The sequence below is a fragment of the Quercus lobata genome, chromosome 11 (genome assembly GCF_001633185.2).
Source record: "Quercus lobata isolate SW786 chromosome 11, ValleyOak3.0 Primary Assembly, whole genome shotgun sequence".
Lineage (NCBI taxonomy): Eukaryota > Viridiplantae > Streptophyta > Magnoliopsida > Fagales > Fagaceae > Quercus > Quercus lobata.
Window position 1 is genome coordinate 11,405,730 of NC_044914.1, and position 19,148 is coordinate 11,424,877.

The 19,148-nt window shown below is 33.8% G+C and overlaps 3 protein-coding genes across 3 annotated transcripts in view; all 3 read left to right on the forward strand.

Annotated features, from left to right (window-relative positions):
- The first annotated feature begins 7,932 nt into the window (after positions 1-7,932).
- Positions 7,933-10,020, forward strand: LOC115967828 (putative disease resistance protein RGA4). Its single transcript, XM_031086977.1, has one exon. The coding sequence runs from the start codon at positions 8,027-8,029 to the stop codon at positions 9,698-9,700; it is 1,674 nt and encodes a 557-aa protein (XP_030942837.1). The 5' UTR covers positions 7,933-8,026; the 3' UTR covers positions 9,701-10,020.
- LOC115966389 (disease resistance protein RGA2-like) overlaps positions 9,794-19,148 on the forward strand; it is a 43,199-nt gene continuing 33,844 nt past the window's right edge. The window contains exons 1-6 of the mRNA XM_031085631.1: positions 9,794-11,234; positions 11,507-11,557; positions 12,555-12,638; positions 13,525-13,719; positions 15,634-15,802; positions 16,046-17,611. Of these exons, the coding sequence (XP_030941491.1) occupies positions 9,794-11,203 (1,410 nt within the window). The 3' untranslated portion in view covers positions 11,204-11,234; positions 11,507-11,557; positions 12,555-12,638; ... (1 more) ...; positions 15,634-15,802; positions 16,046-17,611. The remainder of the gene's footprint in view (positions 11,235-11,506; positions 11,558-12,554; positions 12,639-13,524; positions 13,720-15,633; positions 15,803-16,045; positions 17,612-19,148) is intronic.
- On the forward strand, positions 15,738-17,579 carry LOC115966390 (disease resistance protein RGA2-like). Its single transcript, XM_031085632.1, has 3 exons — positions 15,738-15,817; positions 16,132-16,302; positions 16,439-17,579. Exons 1-3 carry the CDS (start codon positions 15,738-15,740, stop codon positions 17,577-17,579), a joined length of 1,392 nt encoding a protein of 463 aa, XP_030941492.1.

A 19,148-nucleotide genomic window follows, 5' to 3' on the forward strand; every position in this document is an offset into this window, starting at 1 on the left:
AATAAATAATTAGTTTTTGAGCAGTTGGAGGTCAGGATTTCCTCAAATTAATCTCATGATTCTCATCTCATCTTATTTTGATCATTATAATCTATCCAAATTCTAAAGCTAGCCACCATTGGCAAGGGCACGGTCCTATATGTACCGAAGTGGTATCAACGCCTGAGGGACCAAATTGGAGCTGTTTAGCAAAATGTCAATTCTCTCATGACTAATCAGCAACAAATGATTGATATATTAGTCAATTCTCATCAACTTGAAACCCCCCATTGTAACTGATGGAGCTCGAGTTAGATCCTCATAGTGGCGATTCTATTGGAGACAGAAAGCTAGACTTCGAGGCATTGTTGATAGTGGCAGTTCTTAAATTTTTTTTTTTTATTCAAAAAATAAATTGTACAAAATCTAATAAAACGAGAACTTAAATATATCGACATCACCAAAAAAAAAATGCAATTATATGAAATTTTAAAATTGTTGTAGCAATCGCGACAAGAATATTTTAATTTATTATTAATTAGTTTTTGTCTTTACTCTTTACAATTCTTTTATTAAGAAGAATTTTTGTTTTATCCATAACATTACTTAATTAAGAATTTTTGTTGTTGGACCTTTTATTTTTGTTTAAAAATGCCAAGATAAAAGTTGGTATTGAATAGATTTGTTGTTTGGCTTCCCTTACGGTGTTCAAGATTTTATTTTAGAGTGTCAAAACAAAAAACATAAAAAATATCATATATGAATTTTAGAGTGCCGAAGTCTGTCACTGTCTATGATGAGTATAATAATCGGCAGCCCGTCAACTAGCATGGTTCCTAAGTTCCAAAAAATTTAGAAGCTCCATATATGTTATCAGGATGACATAATGAGCCCCAAGCTTGTGGAGGACCCTTTGCACTTGGAGATATAACGTTGGGAACTGTAGATTAGAAGCTTATCCTTACTTATCCTTAGGGCAGTCCAAATTACATGTGTGCCTGGTTTTATATATATATATATATATTTTGTAGTTTCTTTCCGGGTTCTTGTAAACAAACATTAAAAATCAGAAAATCTAAAAAAGAAAAAGGTAAATGAAATAAAACCAAAAAAGATAATTTTCTGTAATGGCCTGCAACTAATTGCTATTAAAGCTTTTAAACAAAACCTCTGAGATGGCCTGCAAGCCGCAACTAATTGCTATTAAATTTGCGACCAATTATTATTGTACAAGTATATTTATTCATGAAACCAACCAAAAAATAAATAAGTTCAATTCGATTCCACTTAATTTAATTGTCAAACTTTTTTTCCTTAAGATCCATTGCCGTCTATATTATATTATTATCAAAAAAAAATTATTAATATCCTTATCTAGTCGATATAATAACAATTAGGATAAATTGCAAATTACACTTCTAAAGTTTGGAGATGTTTGGATTTTACACCCTAACCTTTTAGAATTTGGATTTTAGCCCCTAAAGTTAGGAGATGCTTGGATTTTACACTCCCAAATTCTTAAACTTTAAGGTATAAAATCCAAACACCCTTAAAATTTAAAGGGTAAAATCCAAATTTTGAAATGTTAGGATGTAAAACAAACACCCTCAAACTTCAGGGAGTAAAATTCAAATTCAGAAACTTCAATGTGTAAATCTAAATACTCCTAAACTTTAGAGATGTAATTTGCGAATTACCCTAACAATTATCGCCAACGTGTACACTACTAAAAAAAAAAAAAAAAAAAAAAAAAAAAAAAAAAAAAAAACAACAACAAAACAAAACAACATTTTTGTCCCTATATTTTAGGGTCACAATTAATTTAGTCCCTACATTTTAATATCAGTTAATTTAGTCCTTATTAATTTTAACTTGTAGTTAATTTAGTCCCTACCGTTATTTCATTAACAGAAATACTAGTGGCAAATAACTTACATAGCTGGCAGCATACATGGCTAGTAAAACAATAAAATACATTTAAATATTTTTTTTTTTTTTAAAAGCCAGATCAACAAATTAAAAAAAAAAAAGTCACATCTAAATAATAAAAATAAAAAGTTTGAAGGGTAAACTAATTAAAAAAAATTCTTCAGATTTTCTCTCTCTCTCTCTCTCTCTCTCTCTCTCTCTCTCTCTCTCTCTCTCTCTCTCTCTGTGAGACCCACCATAACAAACAACAGTATCACAATAGCGCCACCACTAGCTATGGCCACTGCTCCTCATCTCTCTCTACTTTTCTTTTTTTATTTCTTTATATTTTTTTGGGCAAATTACAACTTACACACTTGTGGTTTGGCCCGAATTTAAATTACCTATCTGTGATTTAAAATTTGACACTTTACCCACCTGAGTTCTATTCTGCTAAGCTTCCGTAACCCACCTCTACTTTTTGTTATAAAACACATTTTAATACAAAAACATGACACAAAACATATCAAAAGGTTAGAGTTTGAACAAAAATTTTCACACTACATCAAGTTGCCCATAAATTATACGCAAATTTGCAATAGAAAATGTTATAAAAAATGAAAGTTAAGGATTTAATTTTACTTTTTATTTTTTAAAAAAGGAACCTTACTTGGCAATATACCCTTCAGTGCAATGTTAGCCTTTTGATCTATTTTATATTATATTTTCAAATTTAAATATGTTTTTTTAAAGGCAAATGCAGAGGTGGATTACAGAAGATTAAGGAAATAGAGCTCAAAAGGGTAAAGTGTCGAATTTCAAACCACAGATAGGTAATTTGAATTTGGGCCAAATGCATGTGGGTAAGTTGTAATTTGCTCTAATTTTTTCCTCTTGTATTTCTCATCTATGGCTGAAACCCATTTTGTATTTCATATTCCTTTTAAATCTAATTTGTTTCATTTTGGTTCATATAATGGTTGGGTTTTGTTTTAGGTTGTGAGAAATCTATGTTGTTGGAGACGTTGAGCTCTTAGGTTCGCCTCTTGTTCTTTGAGCATATGGATGGTTTGGGTTTTTTGTTTGAATGACTATTTCAATGGGTTTTCTTATTTCTTTCTTGTGGGTTTACAAATGATATTTCTAGTGAAGAGAACTTCAATGCATGAGTTAAATTTCTAGGTTTGCAGAGAAGGTATTCCGAGTGTTCTTGGTTGCGATTTCCAAGCATTATTTTTTATCTTAAAAAAATTGAGAATTTAAAAAAAAAAAAAAATTTAGACGCTAACGTGGTATTTTAATTATTATTTTAGTAGTCACGTCAACATTAACTTTGCCAACTTTCCAAGTAGTTTGTCAAGTAGACATTTTTCGTTAGTGAATTAATGGTAGATATAAATTTTTATTTTTTATTATAACAATGGTAAAGACTAAATTGAATATAAATTGAAAATAACAAGAATAAATTAATTGTTACCAAAATGTAACGGCCAAATTGAATGTGACACTAAAATGTAGGAACAAAATTGAATGTGATACCAAAATATAAGGATCAAATTGAATGTGACACCAAAATGTAGGGACAAAATGATGTTTTCACAAAAAAATAAAAATAAAAAATAAAATGTGCAGTACAGCTGGAACCATTGTGACCTACATTGCAAATATTTATTTAATCTGAAAATTAAAATATCCTCATATAGTTTCTCAAAAAAAAAAAAAAAAAAAAAATCCTCATATAAGACTCATCGAGCAGTTGAGTTTTATTAAATTTGCAATTTCTCATTTAAAATTTTATATTCGAATTTTAATGAATCAACAGTCAAATGTTCACATGCAATTGGTCATTTGTAAAAATAAATTAATCCTCTTTAATTCTTCACGCGGAACAACTATTAAACGACTCTCACAAACAGGCTAACAGCCATTGAACTAATATAAAACTCAAATATAGTATTTCTTTGTGTCCATGCTTTGAATCAGTCAATATGAACAACAGCAACAATTTTTTTTTAGATGAATCAAAGATAAATTCAATACTAAAGAAAAAGGTATACAAGTTCTACCACTCAGCTAAATTTAGCATCTACAAAAACAACACCAAAACCATAGTAAGGGACAGCAAAACCCTCTTCTACACTGCACAAATTATAAGGAACAAATAGCAGCTCTATTACATATCAGAGAAGAAGATATACACATAAATTCATTTTTTTTATAAGTAAATTAAAAATGATTTGGTAACTTATAAATAACAACTAGCAAATCTTCTTCAGTTCTTGAAGGAATCATGGTTATCAATAAACCATCAAACTAAAACACGTACATTAATAATCAAACAAAACTAGCAAATCCAAAACTCACATTAATAATCAAACACAATTCATTCAGAAAAAAAAAAAAAGAATTAAAAATATGTAAATTTAGTTATCAATGAATAAAACAAAAGGAAATTTAGTTTTGACTGGTGGAGCTAGCGGTGGAGACTGGGTGCGCCGACGGTGGAGAAAGGAGGGTTTGAGGTTGACCAATGGTGGTGGCAGAGGAGATTTAAGGGGTGAGCTGGGTTACAAAGATGTCAATGAGAGAGAGAGAGAGAGAGAATACATGTAGGTTTTTATTTATTTATAATTTTTTAATAGATGGTGTGGTGTGGTTAATTAGGGTTAGTTGGTTTAAGTTTAGTTAAGTAATCATGTGCCATGCACATGCCATTTTTTACACATGTCAGTTTATTAGAGTAGTTTGTAGTCTTAGGCTACAAGGTTTTATAGCTAAACTTTGTCATTTCTTTACTTAAACAACTCCTCATAGTTTTTTTATTTTTTATTTTTTAATTTTTATATACAAAAACTCATTTTAAACTCAAAACATAATTTTGCAACAACTTATAAAAACTCACCCTTAGTATATCATAGAACTTATCCTTAGGGCAGTCCAAATTGCATATGTGTGCTTTGTTTTTTTGTTTTTTTTAGTTTCTTTTCGGCTCCTTGGAAACAAACATTAAAAATCATAAAATCCAAAAAAGAAAAAAGAAAATGAAATATATAATTTTCTGTAAGGTTACCCCCAAGACAATTTTCTTGCTCCGGTATTGAGACTACTAAACATAGTGCGTGACCTTTTTTTGAGAAGAACTTAGTGCATGACTTGTTTCTGAAAAAAAAAAAAAAAACCTCTAGTGTATGGTTCCCTTTGTAATTTAATCATGATATCTTCCTTTAGAATATTATCTTCTTCTTCTTTTATTACTTATTTTTTGAATGAAAAAAAATGAGATTTTTCGTATAGACTCATCAACACTATACCATATGACGGCAACGAATAATATTACACGTTTCACATAGACCTTACTTAAACTATCGTTCGAATTGCTCATATCTAGATGCTAGGACAATTACTCTATCATCAAGTCACATCCGGTACAGTGAATATTATCTTCTCGTAGTCTTTAACGGGATATTCCTATTCATCATACTTGCAAGACCTTTTAGACAAAGAGTAAACATTCGGTCCGGGCGTGGCGTAAAACCAGTGTTTTACGCCACGCCAATGAGAGCTCGCCACGTCAAAAAAACTCCACACAGCAACAAAAAAAAAGAGTCTCCCGCAGAAAACCCTTCACGCACGCACAGAGCTTCCTTCAAACCTCCTTCACGCTCACAAAGAACCTCCTTCACGCCGAACCTCCACAACCTACTCGCACGCTCGCCGATTCACGCCATTTGCTCTGCTTCCTCTCTTCCTTCACGCCGAACCTCCACCACCGCCACACAGATCGCCGGAGCAGAACGATTTCGAAGAAGAAGAGTTCGCCGGACTTGGAAACAAACTGGAGCCGCAGTGAGCCACGATCCAAAGGTTTGTTTTTCATGATTTTCCCTTTTCCCCAATTTGGATTTCGAATAGGGTGTTCGGATTTTTCCTTTGCTTCATCGGAAAGTTTCAAATTTTGAGCATTTCCTTTTATGATGAGAACAGAGGGTGAGTGTTTGATCAACAGAGGATGAGAACAGATGTTGTGTTGGGTTTTGATATGATCTGGGGTTTGTTTGGTTTTTGAATTAGGAATGTTTGATTGAAGGAAGAGAGGAAGCAGAGCAAATGGCGTGAACCGGCGAGCGTGCGAGCAGGTTGTGGAGGTTCGGCGTGAAGGAGGTTCTTTGTGAGCGTGAAGGAGGTTTGAAGGAAGCTCTGTGCGTGCGTGAAGGGTTTTCTGTGGGAGACTCTTTTTTTTTTGTTGCTGTGTGGAGTTTTTTTGACGTGGCGAGCTCTCATTGGCGTGGCGTAAAACACTGGTTTTACGCCACGCCCGGACCGAATGTTTACTCTAAATAAAAATAAATAAAATAAAATGTAAAGCTGGAACCATTGTGGCCTGCATTGCATATATTTATTTAATCTGAAAACTAAAATATCCTCATATAATAATTATTATTAATGTCTTTGTCTATGCTTGGAAGCATTATTGAGCAGTTGACTTTTATTAAATTTACAATTTCTTAACAATCATTTAAATTTATACATAGATGTGGTTAGAATAGAATTTCTAACTTAAATAAAAAAAAATGAAATAAACAATCATATGTTCACATGCGGAATCACTATTAAACGACTCTCTCACAAACAACCATTTGTAAAACTCAATTATAATTCTTTAATTCTTTATTTAATTTTTTAATGAATTCCTTCTCTCTCTCTCTCTCATTATTATTGAAAAAGAATCTCAACACCGAAATATGGGAAGGGTGAGATTATGGTTCAAACCCCATTGGGTGCGTCCATAACTTACCAATAAAATAAAATAAAAAAATAAAAAAGCTTACTAACCATGAATGCTATTGACAAAACAAGAAAACATGAAATATGCACGACTATATGTTTTTACCTTCCTCTCTCTCCCCCTTCCCCGTTTCTTTTAATTGTCTTGAAGTAATTGAAGTAAGTTGATAATTTATCTATTAGTTTATTTTATATTTGGGACAAATGCGGGCCCATGCAAGCTAAGAAAGTTCAGGCAGAAGGAAAACTAGCAAGTATTTTGTTACTGACAAACAAAAGCTAAAAAGGCCTTGGTATAATTGTAGTGAAAAGGTTAGTATTTTTAAATACATGCAGGATTTCATCTTCGAGGGCCAAAGGATAAATCTTTTTTTTTTTTTCATTCAAGAATATAGAAAATATAGTAAATTTATAACAAAATCGATACGTGAAAATTCATATTAGGATACATTTAATATTGAGTACAACAATTTTTTTTATCATTTATTTGCATGTACTTGCAGTTCGAAATCATCAAATTAAAGGTAGCTTCATAATTTGTAATTAGTGAGACTCAAAATCAACCAAGAAGCTACTCATACCATGATCAATAGTTAATGTGACCAGAGATGGAGCCAAGACTTGCAGTTAGGGCGCGAAAGTATAAAAAAATAGTAATATTATAAAATTTAAATAAGATCTACTTAGTATTAACAAACAATCAATAAAGACAAACACAAAATTATTGTCCCTTAATACATTACATTGCAATTATTTATGAAAAGGGAACTTGACATTTGTCTATTGCTAGGTAAGGGCAAAATTATTTTGTTAATTTTTTTTTAGGGGGCTGGTTATTTGTTTTGCTTAAGATTGGTTGACTAGACTTCATTTTTTTAGCTCTGCTATTGGTAATTTTTATTGTTGGGTAAACTTTTTTGGATTAGTTAATTTTGTTTTAGATTTTCCATCTATAATTTTTTTTATGGCCTTTAAAAGAATGAATGATATTGTTAAAATGGGGCAAATGTAATTTTATTAAACTAAATTGCTAAAATTAATAAATATATATTAGTATTTTTTTAAATTAAAAAAAAAATTGGGAGCATTGGCCCCAAAAGTCAAACAATAGCTACGTGCGTCCCTGAATGTGAATCAATATGCGATAAATTAATTATTGAGCAGTTGAGTCGTTCACATTCTCAGCAAAAAAAAAAAAGTCGTTGTTCACATTTATTTGTTAATTTCTAAGTTGACTTTACATAACTACACAACTCTTCCTTCTTCACAGCCACTTTAATCTTCCTCCTCCAATATTTCAAACTACTCTCTATCAGCTAAGCTTGATACATTTTCTTTCTTCCAACAAGAAGAGATGGCTGATGCAATCCTGTATGGCGTTGTGCAGACGATCATTGAAAGCTTGGGCTCCTCCACTCTCCAACCGATCGGATCGATTTGGGGTGTCAAAGATGATCTCGAAAAAATGAAGAACACTGTTCTCGCTATTCAAGCTGTACTTCAGGATGCGGAGGAGCAACAGGTCGAGAATCACCAAGTCAAGCACTGGCTCATGAATCTCAGAGATGCAGTTTATGATGCGGATGACTTGTTGAGCGAGTTCACCACTCATGTGTTGCAGCAAAAGGTGATGGATGGTGATAAAATTGTAAAGAAGGTACGCATTTTCTTTTCTAGTTCAAACCCAGTTGTTTTTGGTTTTGAGATGGCTCGCAAACTAAAGGCTATGAGGGAGAGGTTTAATGATATATCAAATGATAGGGACCAATTTCAGTTGAAGTTGGTAGGTTGTCCTTTAGAGACACGAGTTTTGACTAGGGGGAGGGATCAAACTCACTCTTTTGTAACTGATGAAGAAGTTATCGGGAGAGAAAAGGATAAGCAAGCCATCATAGATCTGTTGTTGGACTTCGATGTGGAAGATAATGTTTCATTCATATCAATAGTGGGAATTGGTGGGCTAGGAAAAACCACACTAGCCCAATATGTATTCAATGATGAGAAGGTCCAAACTCAGTTTGAGTTGAAGATATGGGTGTGTGTCTCTGATGTCTTTGACATTAAAACAATTGTTGAAATGATAATTGGATCTGCAACAGGTGAAAAACCCGAGAACCTAGTCATGGATCCATTGCAAAATGAACTTCGTAGAACTCTCAACCAAAAGAAATACTTACTTATATTGGATGATGTCTGGAATGAGGATAGTGAAAATTGGTGTAATTTGAAAAGACTTTTGATGGGTGGTGCAAAGGGAAGTAAGGTGGTGATAACTACACGAACCAACATGGTTGCGGAGATTACTAGTACTATCTCACCGTATTTTCTAAAAGGCTTGTCAAGGGATCAATCCTGGTCATTATTGAAGAAAATGGCATTTAAAAAAGGACAGGAGACCATCAATTCTAACCTCGAAGCAATTGGGATGGATATAGTAGAAAAATGTCAAGGAGTACCTCTTGCTATAAGGACAATAGGGAAAGTCTTATTCTTCAAAAAAACTGAAGATGAGTGGTTATATATCAAGAATACTAAACTCACAGATGTAACTCAATTAAAAGATGGTATTATGCCGGTTTTAAAATTGAGTTACGATTATCTCCCATCACATTTAAAATGTTGTTTTGCATATTGTTCATTGTTTCCCAAAGATTATTTGATCGATAAGTTGACATTGATACAATTATGGATATCACAAGGTTTTATCCAATCATCAGAGGAGAGCCATGAAGTAGAGCATGTTGCCAATGAGTACTTTATGGAGCTACTTTGGCGATCCTTCTTCCAAGAAGCAAAAGAACATGGAGGAATGAATAGGTGGTTTAAAATGCATGATTTAATTCATGATCTTGCACAATATATATCAAAGATTGATTGTATACTGGTTGATTCCAATGCAAAAAATGTGAAAGAAAAAGGACACCATCTATCGTTTCCATTTTACAATGTTTCATTCTTTGAGGAGAATTTAAGCACGTTGGTTAAAGCAAACAAGCTACGAACATTTATATTGGCATACAACAAGTGAAAATATGATAAGGGAACAATTGAAGAATCAACTCTCAAAAAACTTATTTCTACTTTTAGATACTTGCGTGCATTAGACCTACATGGTTTAAATATGAAGATGTTGCCAGATACCATAGGTACTTTGATGCATCTAAAGTACCTTGACCTTTCCTCTAATGATATTAAGGTTCTCCCTAGATCTATTACAAAATTGGTAAATTTGCAAACATTAAAGCTTTGTGAGTGTAAAAAGCTTAGGGAGTTACCGGTAGATATTCAAAAATTGGTCAGCCTCAAGCACCTTGACATAGATGGTTGTGAGAATTTGACTCATATGCCGTGTGGACTAGAGCAATTGACTTCTCTTCAAACATTAACCTTATTTGTTGTGAGTAAGGATCTTGTAGGTTCTTCCAAGCATTGTTGTGGGCTAGCAGAATTAAACAAGCTAAATGACTTGAGAGGAAAATTAGAGATTAAAAATTTGGCATGGTTGAAAGATGCCACCCCAGAATTCAAGGCTATAAATTTGAAGGAGAAGCAACGTCTCGGTGGGCTGAAATTAATGTGGAATTCAGAGGGTGATGATGGTGTAGATGCCGGTGATGATGAAAATTCTATGGATAGCCTCCAACCGCACGAAAGTTTAAAAACTTTGGTAGTGGACGGGTACATGGGTGTGAGAGTTTCAAGTTGGCTTTCATTCTTAACAAATCTCGTTGATTTATATATATACGATTGTAAGAAGTGCCAATATTTGCCACCGTTGTATCAACTCCCATCTCTCCGACAACTAGGTATTTGGAGAATGGATGGTCTGGAGTACATGACAGAGGGGGATATGAATGATGAGATATCTGCTTCACTGGCATCACCATCAACATTTTTCCCATCCCTTCGAACACTCTGGCTAATGGATTGTCATAATCTAAAGGGATGGTGGAGGAGTGTGGATAAGGGGAATGAGGCAACAACGACATCAACAATATCATCATCATCATCATCATCATCAACTAATCACTATCACCAACACATGCCGTACTTTCCGCGTCTTGCTTCTTTTTATTTCCGGGATTGCCCTAAGATGACTTGCATGCCGCTATTTCCAAATCTTGAACAGCTTCAATGGGGGAATAGCAGTTTGAAGGCATTGGAAGAGACAATAGAGATGAATAATAGGGGAGGAAGGGCTTCTTCATTTCCGTCCTCTTCCTCTTCCTCTTCCCCCTCCTTCTCCCCTCCTCTCTCCAAATTAAAGGAATTGCATTTGTTTGGGATTGAGGAGTTGGAGTCTCTGCCAGAGGAGTGGTTTAAAAACCTAACTTCTCTTGAGACATTAGGGATTTGGGAGTGTCCCAATCTGACGTCACTTCCCGAAGGGATGAGTCACCTCACCTCTTTACAGACCCTGAAAATTAGGGGCTGTCCCCAATTAAAGCAAAGATGCGAGAAGGAAAATGGAGAGGATTGGGATAAGATTTCTCACATCCCAAATCTTAAAATCTCAGATAGTCTATTTTGAGAAAAGTTGAACTACTGCATACGCTTCCCTGGTATGTTCTTCACTCTTCTCTGATTTTTTTATTTATTTATTTTTTTAAATTTTAAAAACTTCTTTTATAATTTCTGTAATTCCAGACGCAACATTTTAAAACCAAAATTAAAAAACTCTATAATTTCTTTTTATACACACAAAATGAAAAAAAAAAAAAAAAAAAACAGAACTTTACGTTTTCTTTTTCCCCAGTTTCTTTTTCTTTGCCTAGATATAGCCTGGGCCTCATTATCTGGGTTTTTGAATGTGTGATTGATACTGAAATTGCAGAAAGAACATGACATGGATTTCAAAGAGACAGAAAGGAGGGAAGAAGGAAGCGTAAGTTTTATATAAGCAACTCTAAATTTTGTTTATTTTCTTTTAAATTGTGATTTGATTAATTTGTTTTGGTTTTAGTTGTCTTTATGTAAAAATTTGAAATTTTATATAAAAATTTTCTGGGTTTCCTTTAAAATATACATTTTTTATACTTGTTGGGTTCCATTTTAAGTGTCTATTAAAACAAGTATGGCTTTTTGATTCTTCCATTGTGCTAGAACCAATGTTGATTCAACCTTCTCTTCATAAACAAGAGTTGGCATGTGAAGAAAAATATTGAGCTATTGTGTCTATCAGCAATACTAGAATTTTATAGTTTACAATATTAGCTTGGTTCATACAGGTATAAGAAAATATTTTGAGTTATTGAACTAATGAATTAAGGAGGGGCAGACTATCTAAGGCAAGATTATTGTTACAGTGTCTTTTAGGTAGCATCCAAAGGTATTTCCTTTTCTAATGTCCTTGTTGTTCTAAACTTGCTTATTTCTTCTTGCTTATGTGTTGCACTATAAATCCACAGACCATTTCCAATGATTTTGGGGTGTCATGAACATGATTGTACTGTTTGAAGAAGAGATTGCGAATTGGTCATTACTGATATACTGCACTAATAATTATGTTTAAGGATTTCTAGGTTGAGATTAGGCTTAAAGAATAGCTGGATATGATTATAAACTCTGGAGAACAAATGCACAAAGGATAGTAAGGAAGAAAAGGAAGAAGAAAAAAAACAGAGAGGGTGAGAGAGAGTTGAGACAATATTGCCTCAGAATCAGAAGGAGGCCTTTTCTGGAGTTTCAGCTAGAAAATAATTACTAGAATCTTCATTGTCAGTTGGGTGCAACCACTTAAAATTCTAATTATCGATGTTTTTAGTTGTTTGTCCATAACTTGCTTAAATGGAGATGACATCTGCATAGTGTATTATTTTATTATATATATATTTTTTTGCTACTGATCTTTTGGAAAATTTATTTACTCTTTCTTTATGCAGAGATATTTTGAAGTGCAAAGCAAATTTTTGAAAGGGTGCTTGCAGGAAACAAGGGACGATTGGTAAAAACATCTCACATCCTAGGTATGTGCTTGACTGTTTATTCTTTGCTTTTTCTAATGATGAGAAACATCTCAGTTGATCTCATATGCAGAACCAATTGAGGGCTCTATAATTTTGCAACAAGTCAGCTAATGAAGCATAGAGAAATCAAGGTTTTATAGCTTACATAATTGTAGCTTGGTTCATAAGGTGTATAAGAAAAGGAGTTGAAATTATAGAAGTAATGAACAATGAAGTTTATACAGGATAAAATCAGGGTTATAGTGTCTTTTAGGCTCCATCTAAAGGTAGACCTTTTCTGTCATCCTTAGAGTTCTAAACTTTGGGGATTTTTTCTTGGGCTTGTGTCACGTTAAAGATCCATAAGCGGCCTTTTCTTATGAATTTGGGTCTCATAATAGTGATTACACTTTCAGAAGAAAGGTATGTCAGTTGGTCTAGAATGGCAGCAGGCATTGTACTGCAGTAATAATCAGAAGAGTTAGGAATTTTAAAATTGAAATTAGACTTAAGGAATAGCTGGTTGTGGTTAAAATTCTGCAGAGTGAAGCAAAATATATATGTATGTGAGAGAGAGAGAGAGAGAGAGAGCACTGCATATATGGAACTTATGACTTAGGTTTGTGGTCCTTCACTTTTGTCTCAGTTTGTTCCAACATGTTCCTATGCTTTGGCCTGTAATGTCTATTTAGACATTATGTTGGAAAGATTTGTTCCATATGTTCTGATGCTATCGGCTGTCACGTATCTTTCGACTTGTGTCTCAGTATTTGTTCATTATCATATGTTTTTATTTTGTGGCCAGTTTTCCTCCTTATGCTCTAAAGTCCTCCAGTTTGAGTAATCTTGAGCATTAGTCTACGGTTAGTAATCTTAACTCTGATACAGGTATCTCCAAATATTGTAGGTAAATTTAGCTTTACAGAAGAGATTACAGTGAAATCTGCTGGAGTTGCTGCCATGAATATTGTGTCCAAGAAATTGAAGAAGAAACATAACATCACTAGCGTGAAGCTGCATAAACATGGGCCGATGCTATAAATGGCTGGGAGTTCCTTGCCATGCATTTGAGTGCAAGATATGCACATTATGTTACAAACATGTAAGCATGAATTACAATTTAGTACTCAATTTATGATCAAGCAATGCATTCATTTATTTCTTCTTGGTTGGCTTTATAATTAACAAAAATGAATGGTGTGTATAAGAGATCTCTCCATCCTGTTCTTTAGTGAGGAGAAGGTACTACTTCAATTGAGCTACAAAATCGACTTGTGTTGTATAGATACAGATACATGCATAAGTGGAAAAATTTTATTTTTCCATTTGAATTCGTAGTGAGGTAATGACTTTGTCTCAATTAATTGGTAGGACCTATTCCTGTAAATCTCTTATTTTTTCTTAAGATTCAAAAAATGATCTGATCTCACCTAAGGAAATTAATTTAAGAAAAAAATCATGGTAAGATGTACAAACTAAACCAATGCACAAAATAATGTCTAAGGGGTTAAGTGTTCAAATTGAAATTACAGGGACTATTTTGAATCACATCATAATCTCCAAGGAGTCAATTATTCAAATTGAAAATACATGGACTAAATTGTGCTTATATATGAATCAAGAATGTGAGATAAAAAATCCCTTTATTCTTCCAAGTTACAAGCACTGCAACCAGGGCTGAGGAGGGGGTCTTTTAGCCAATATATATTTTTAAAATAAAAATAAAAATTCCTAAAATTGTCATCCTTTCCTAACAATGTGGCATTCTTTGGTAGTTTTGAAATCATAAGTTCAATTCTTGATTTCTAAACTTAAAACTGGGCTTGATCTTATATCTCAATAAAAACTGGGCTTGATCTCATGATTTTTTAATTAACTTTTTTACTCGTCATAAAAGAAATATATATATATATATATATATATATATTTACAACTAAAGCAGGGAGTTTGGATCCTTTATCAATCAAAAATAAAGAGTCATTCAGCAAAATGACTTCTCAATTTGCCCAAAAAAAGGTTGAAAAGGAGAATTAAATAAATCCTCTAACAAGTTATTTCTACTGTAATGGTAATGATCATACTTTTTTCCTTCTTTCTCACTTTTCCACTCTCTGTCTCCCACGACCTAGTAAACCCAACAACCCATTTTCAAACATCACAACATTGATTTGATTTAAAGGCCATGGCTTAACGTGGTTTATCAATTTATGTTCATGGGGTTTTTTTGAAAGAAAGTTGCATTGTTGTGTTATGTAGCAAGTGAAAATGACCGTGCTTCCAGCATTTGATTTTGTGTTGGGTGTAGGTCTACTCGAGGTTAATGGGGGTGACAATCACATGCATTACATTATTTGGCTTGATTCATTCTACTCTAATATTGTCAAATATGTTTAACTTGTTTGCTTTCTAGTTTAAAACTGTCAGGCTTGGTTAGATTATTGGTTGTGCTTTTCATTATGTGGGTTATGGACATCTTACTGCCATGGCATTTACATTACATGAATTGTGCTTTGTTGTGTTTTCTTTAAGTAAATGTGTAAATGCATTGTTGGTTTCCTATTGTTTCTGATGGTGTGGGAGTTTGATTTTTTTTTTTTTTTTTTTTTTTTTTTTTTTTTTTTCTCTTTCTGAATCTCTCTACTGCATTTGGGGCCATTTGATTGATTTTTTTTTTTTTTAATAGTATGATTCTTTTTTTAAATATCATTTTTTGTCTGTTAAAACATATAAGAAACAAAAAAAGAGAAGGAATGAATTAATGAATGGGAAAAGAGCAATTGGATATGGGGCTTTCCATTTTAATTTATGAATGGTTAAAGTATCTTGGTTGGTTGCTATGAAAATGTATGAGAAGGATGTAATTTTAGTTTGAATCTCATGGTTTTGTTGATATGCTTAGTGTATATTTGGTTCCTATGAGAAACTGTTTGGTTGTGTTTCTTGTTATTGTGACTAAGTTCTGTTTCACATTTGTTGGAATTTTCAGCAATCACCCTAACGATTCATTGTCATGTAGCCGTATGGGAGATCCCGTGGCATCAGTGTTTTACAGCCTAGTTAATTGATGCAAGTTTACCAATGCACTGCGAAGACCCTCATGCCCGCCTGCAACATGTATAGATGTGGGGCTTTGCTCTGCTGCCATTGGATAAAGACTTTGATGTGCCTCTTCGTAACACCTTAAGGTTGTGGGATCACTGGTTAGCATTCACGGTCCTAACCATATTGGCTTGAATTTGGGTGATAGTTTTATGAATATATTAATGAATAAACTATTGAATATTTATTTATCTATTAGTATATCTTATATATGTTTATCAGAGTGGAGCTCTTTCGGCGTGTGTGTGTGTGTGCGTGTGTTTCTTTGTAATTTTCTATGAGTAAATTTTTCTTTCTAATTTTCTCTTTGCTCTTTTTTGTAAATTCAGGAATAGCATTTGTGAATATTCTACTTGTTACAAATTTCTAGAGAGATACTATGTGAAGGTTTGAGAAGTGTGATTTCCATGTGCAGTGGTTCCAAGCAGAAACCTTCTGAAATAGGTTTCATCATGGGCATTGAATTTGAGAAACAAGACAGTAACATCATTTCAATTTTTCTTGAATTATGTAGCTTTGATGATTTAATTGGATTCAAAAGTTCTGTGGAAGAAGAATGTCATGATATTGATGAGGCAAGCTTGTGGTATGGGAGGAGAATTGGGTCAAACATGATGGATTTGAAGAGAAGACAGCCCTCATGACTGCTACCATGTTTGGAAGCAAGGGTGTATTGAATTATATACTGGAAACCAGTTGTGTTGATGTTAACCAATAACCAGGCTTTTTTGTGGATTAGGGCAATTGACTTCTCTTCAAACATTAAACTTATTTGTTTTGAGTGAGGGTCCTGTAGGTTCTTCCAAGCATTGTGGTGGGCTAGCGGAATTAAACAAGCTAAATGACTTGAGAGGAAAATTAGTGATTAAAAATTTGGCACGATTGAAAGATGCCACCCCAGAATTCAAGGCTGCAAATTTGAAGGAGAAGCAACGTCTCAGTGAGTTGATATTAAAGTGGAATTCAGAGGGTGATGATGAAAATTCCATGGATAGCCTCCGACCACACGAAAGTTTAAAATCTTTGAAAGTGGAGGGGTACATGGGCGTGAGAGTTTCAAGTTGGCTTTCATTCTTAACAAATCTCGTTGATTTATATATATACGATTGTAAGAAGTGCCAATATTTGCCATCGTTGTATCAACTCCCATCTCTCCGAGAACTATATATTAGAGATATGGATGGTCTGGAGTACATGACAGACGGGGATATGAATGATGAGATATCTGCTTCACTGGCATCACCATCAACATTTTTCCCATCCCTTCGAACACTCTGGCTAATGGATTGTCATAATCTAAAGGGATGGTGGAGGAGTGTGGATAAGGGGAATGAGGCAACAACGACATCAACAATATCATCATCATCATCATCATCAACTAATCACTATCACCAACACATGCCGTACTTTCCGCGTCTTGCTTCTTTTTATTTCCGGGATTGCCCTAAGATGACTTGCATGCCGCTATTTCCAAATCTTGAACAGCTTCAATGGGGGAATAGCAGTTTGAAGGCATTGGAAGAGACAATAGAGATGAATAATACGGGAGGAAGGGCTTCTTCATTTCCGTCCTCTTCCTCCTCCTCCTCCTTCTCCCCTCCTCTCTCCAAATTAAAGCAATTGTATCTAACTCTGGACTTGGAGTCTCTGCCAGAGGAGTGGTTTAAAAATCTAACTTCTCTTGAGAGATTACAGATTTTTTCGTGTCCCAATCTGACGTCACTTCCCGAAAGGATGAGTCACCTCACCTCTTTACAGACCCTAAGTATCAGCTATTGTCCCCAATTAAAGCAAAGATGCGAGAAGGAAAATGGAGAGGATTGGGATAAGATTTCTCACATCCCAAATCTTCATATATTGTGATGAAAATTTGAACTACTGCATACGCTTCCCTGGTATGTTCTTCCCTGTTCTTTGATTTTAAAAAATAAAAATAAAAAAAAATAAAAAAACTTCGTTTATAATTTCTGTAATTCCAGACGCAAGATTTTCAAAGCACAAGCAAAACCAAAATTAAAAAACTCTGTAATTTCTTTTTCTTTTGCTTCGCCTAAATATTGCCTGGGCCTCATTATCTGGGTTTCTGATTGATGCTGAAATTGCAGATAGAACATGACATGGATTTCGAAGGGGTAGAAAGGAGGGAAGAAGAAAGCGTAAGTGAAACTCTAAATTTTGTACACTTATCAAAAAAAAAAAAAAGAAACTCTATATTTTGTTTATTTTTTTTTGAAACTAGGATTTGATTTTAGTTGTTTTTATGTAGAAATTTGAAAATTTATATAAATCTTTTTTCTGCATTTCTTTAAAAGTACACATTTTTTTTACTTGTTGGTTCCATTTTAAGTGTCTACTAAAATTTTATAGGGAATGTTTGCAGTTATTCTTGACGTTTTAGATTAAATGGCCGATTCAGACATGGATGATGGTAAGACAAAAAAGTAGTGTCGTTTTTATTTATTTATTTCTGTTTTGGCTAAGAATATGTTTATGATCCAAGTACTTCTATGTGTTTCCCAAAATTATTCTGCTTCACTTATTAATAACCTCATAGAAGAGTGAAGATTCACCTCACATACATAACCTCCTCCTTCCTTGTGTTATTCTTTCTTAGTTTCCATTGGTTGCCACGGTAGTATAAATATCTATGGTCATGATCAGCTATAGCAGTATTAGGATTTCAACTATTGGTTTTTGACTCCTTCAGTGTGTTGGAACCACTATTGATACCCCACTTTCAACCTTCTCTTGGTAAACAAGAGTTGGCATGTGAAGGAAAATATTGAGCTATTGTGTCTATTGGCAAAACTAAAATTTTATAGTTTATGTTAGGTTCTAAATGTTTAGAACAATTGGCAAATCGTGAACACAAACTTGTCTAGATATAGATCTTAGAGTCTATAGGTTTTATTAGACAATACTCAAGGTGATTCAAGTCAAGATTCAAGAACATACAAGCTGCAGGAAGAAGATTTCATAATTTGTCTGGTTCGATCGATCGAAAGACAGGCTCGATCGATCGAAAGTTGTATCTGCAGAATTTTAATTAAACCCAAACAGCAATTCAAGCCCATTAAGGATTAGGGTTTCTAATCTACTTCTCCCAGTATATAAAGGAAACCTTAAGCACGTTTTTATGTGGCTTTTCAGAGAGAAAAGAGTGTGCCTCTTTTGTATTTAGGGTTTTGTTCCTAAAAAGTTCTCTTATGTCTTCTACAGGTGCTATTCCTTGAAGAATCTCAAGATCCGGTATTGTAGAAGTTGCTGCTTTCTCTAGTCATCAAAGGTGCTGATGATCTAAACCTTCAAGGGTGGTCTTGGAGTCACAAACAGGAGAGTTTGTGTTGCTAAACCTTTGAGTGGGATTTCAAAGTCACAAACGGGGGTGTTTGTGTTTTGCAAAGGCCAAAGAAAGAAGAAGTCCGTGGATTC

What these genes read in the sequence shown, in the direction of transcription:
- LOC115967828 (XM_031086977.1), top strand. Translation starts at nt 8,027, where the DNA reads ATGGCTGATGCAATCCTGTATGGCGTTGTGCAGACGATCATTGAAAGC.
- LOC115966390 (XM_031085632.1), top strand. Translation starts at nt 15,738, where the DNA reads ATGTGGGGCTTTGCTCTGCTGCCATTGGATAAAGACTTTGATGTGCCT. An exon ending in TTAAGGTTGTGGGATCACTG is followed by an intron (nt 15,818 to 16,131) that starts GTTAGCATTCAC and finishes TTCCATGTGCAG; the next exon opens with TGGTTCCAAGCAGAAACCTT. An exon ending in ATTGATGAGGCAAGCTTGTG is followed by an intron (nt 16,303 to 16,438) that starts GTATGGGAGGAG and finishes ACCAATAACCAG; the next exon opens with GCTTTTTTGTGGATTAGGGC.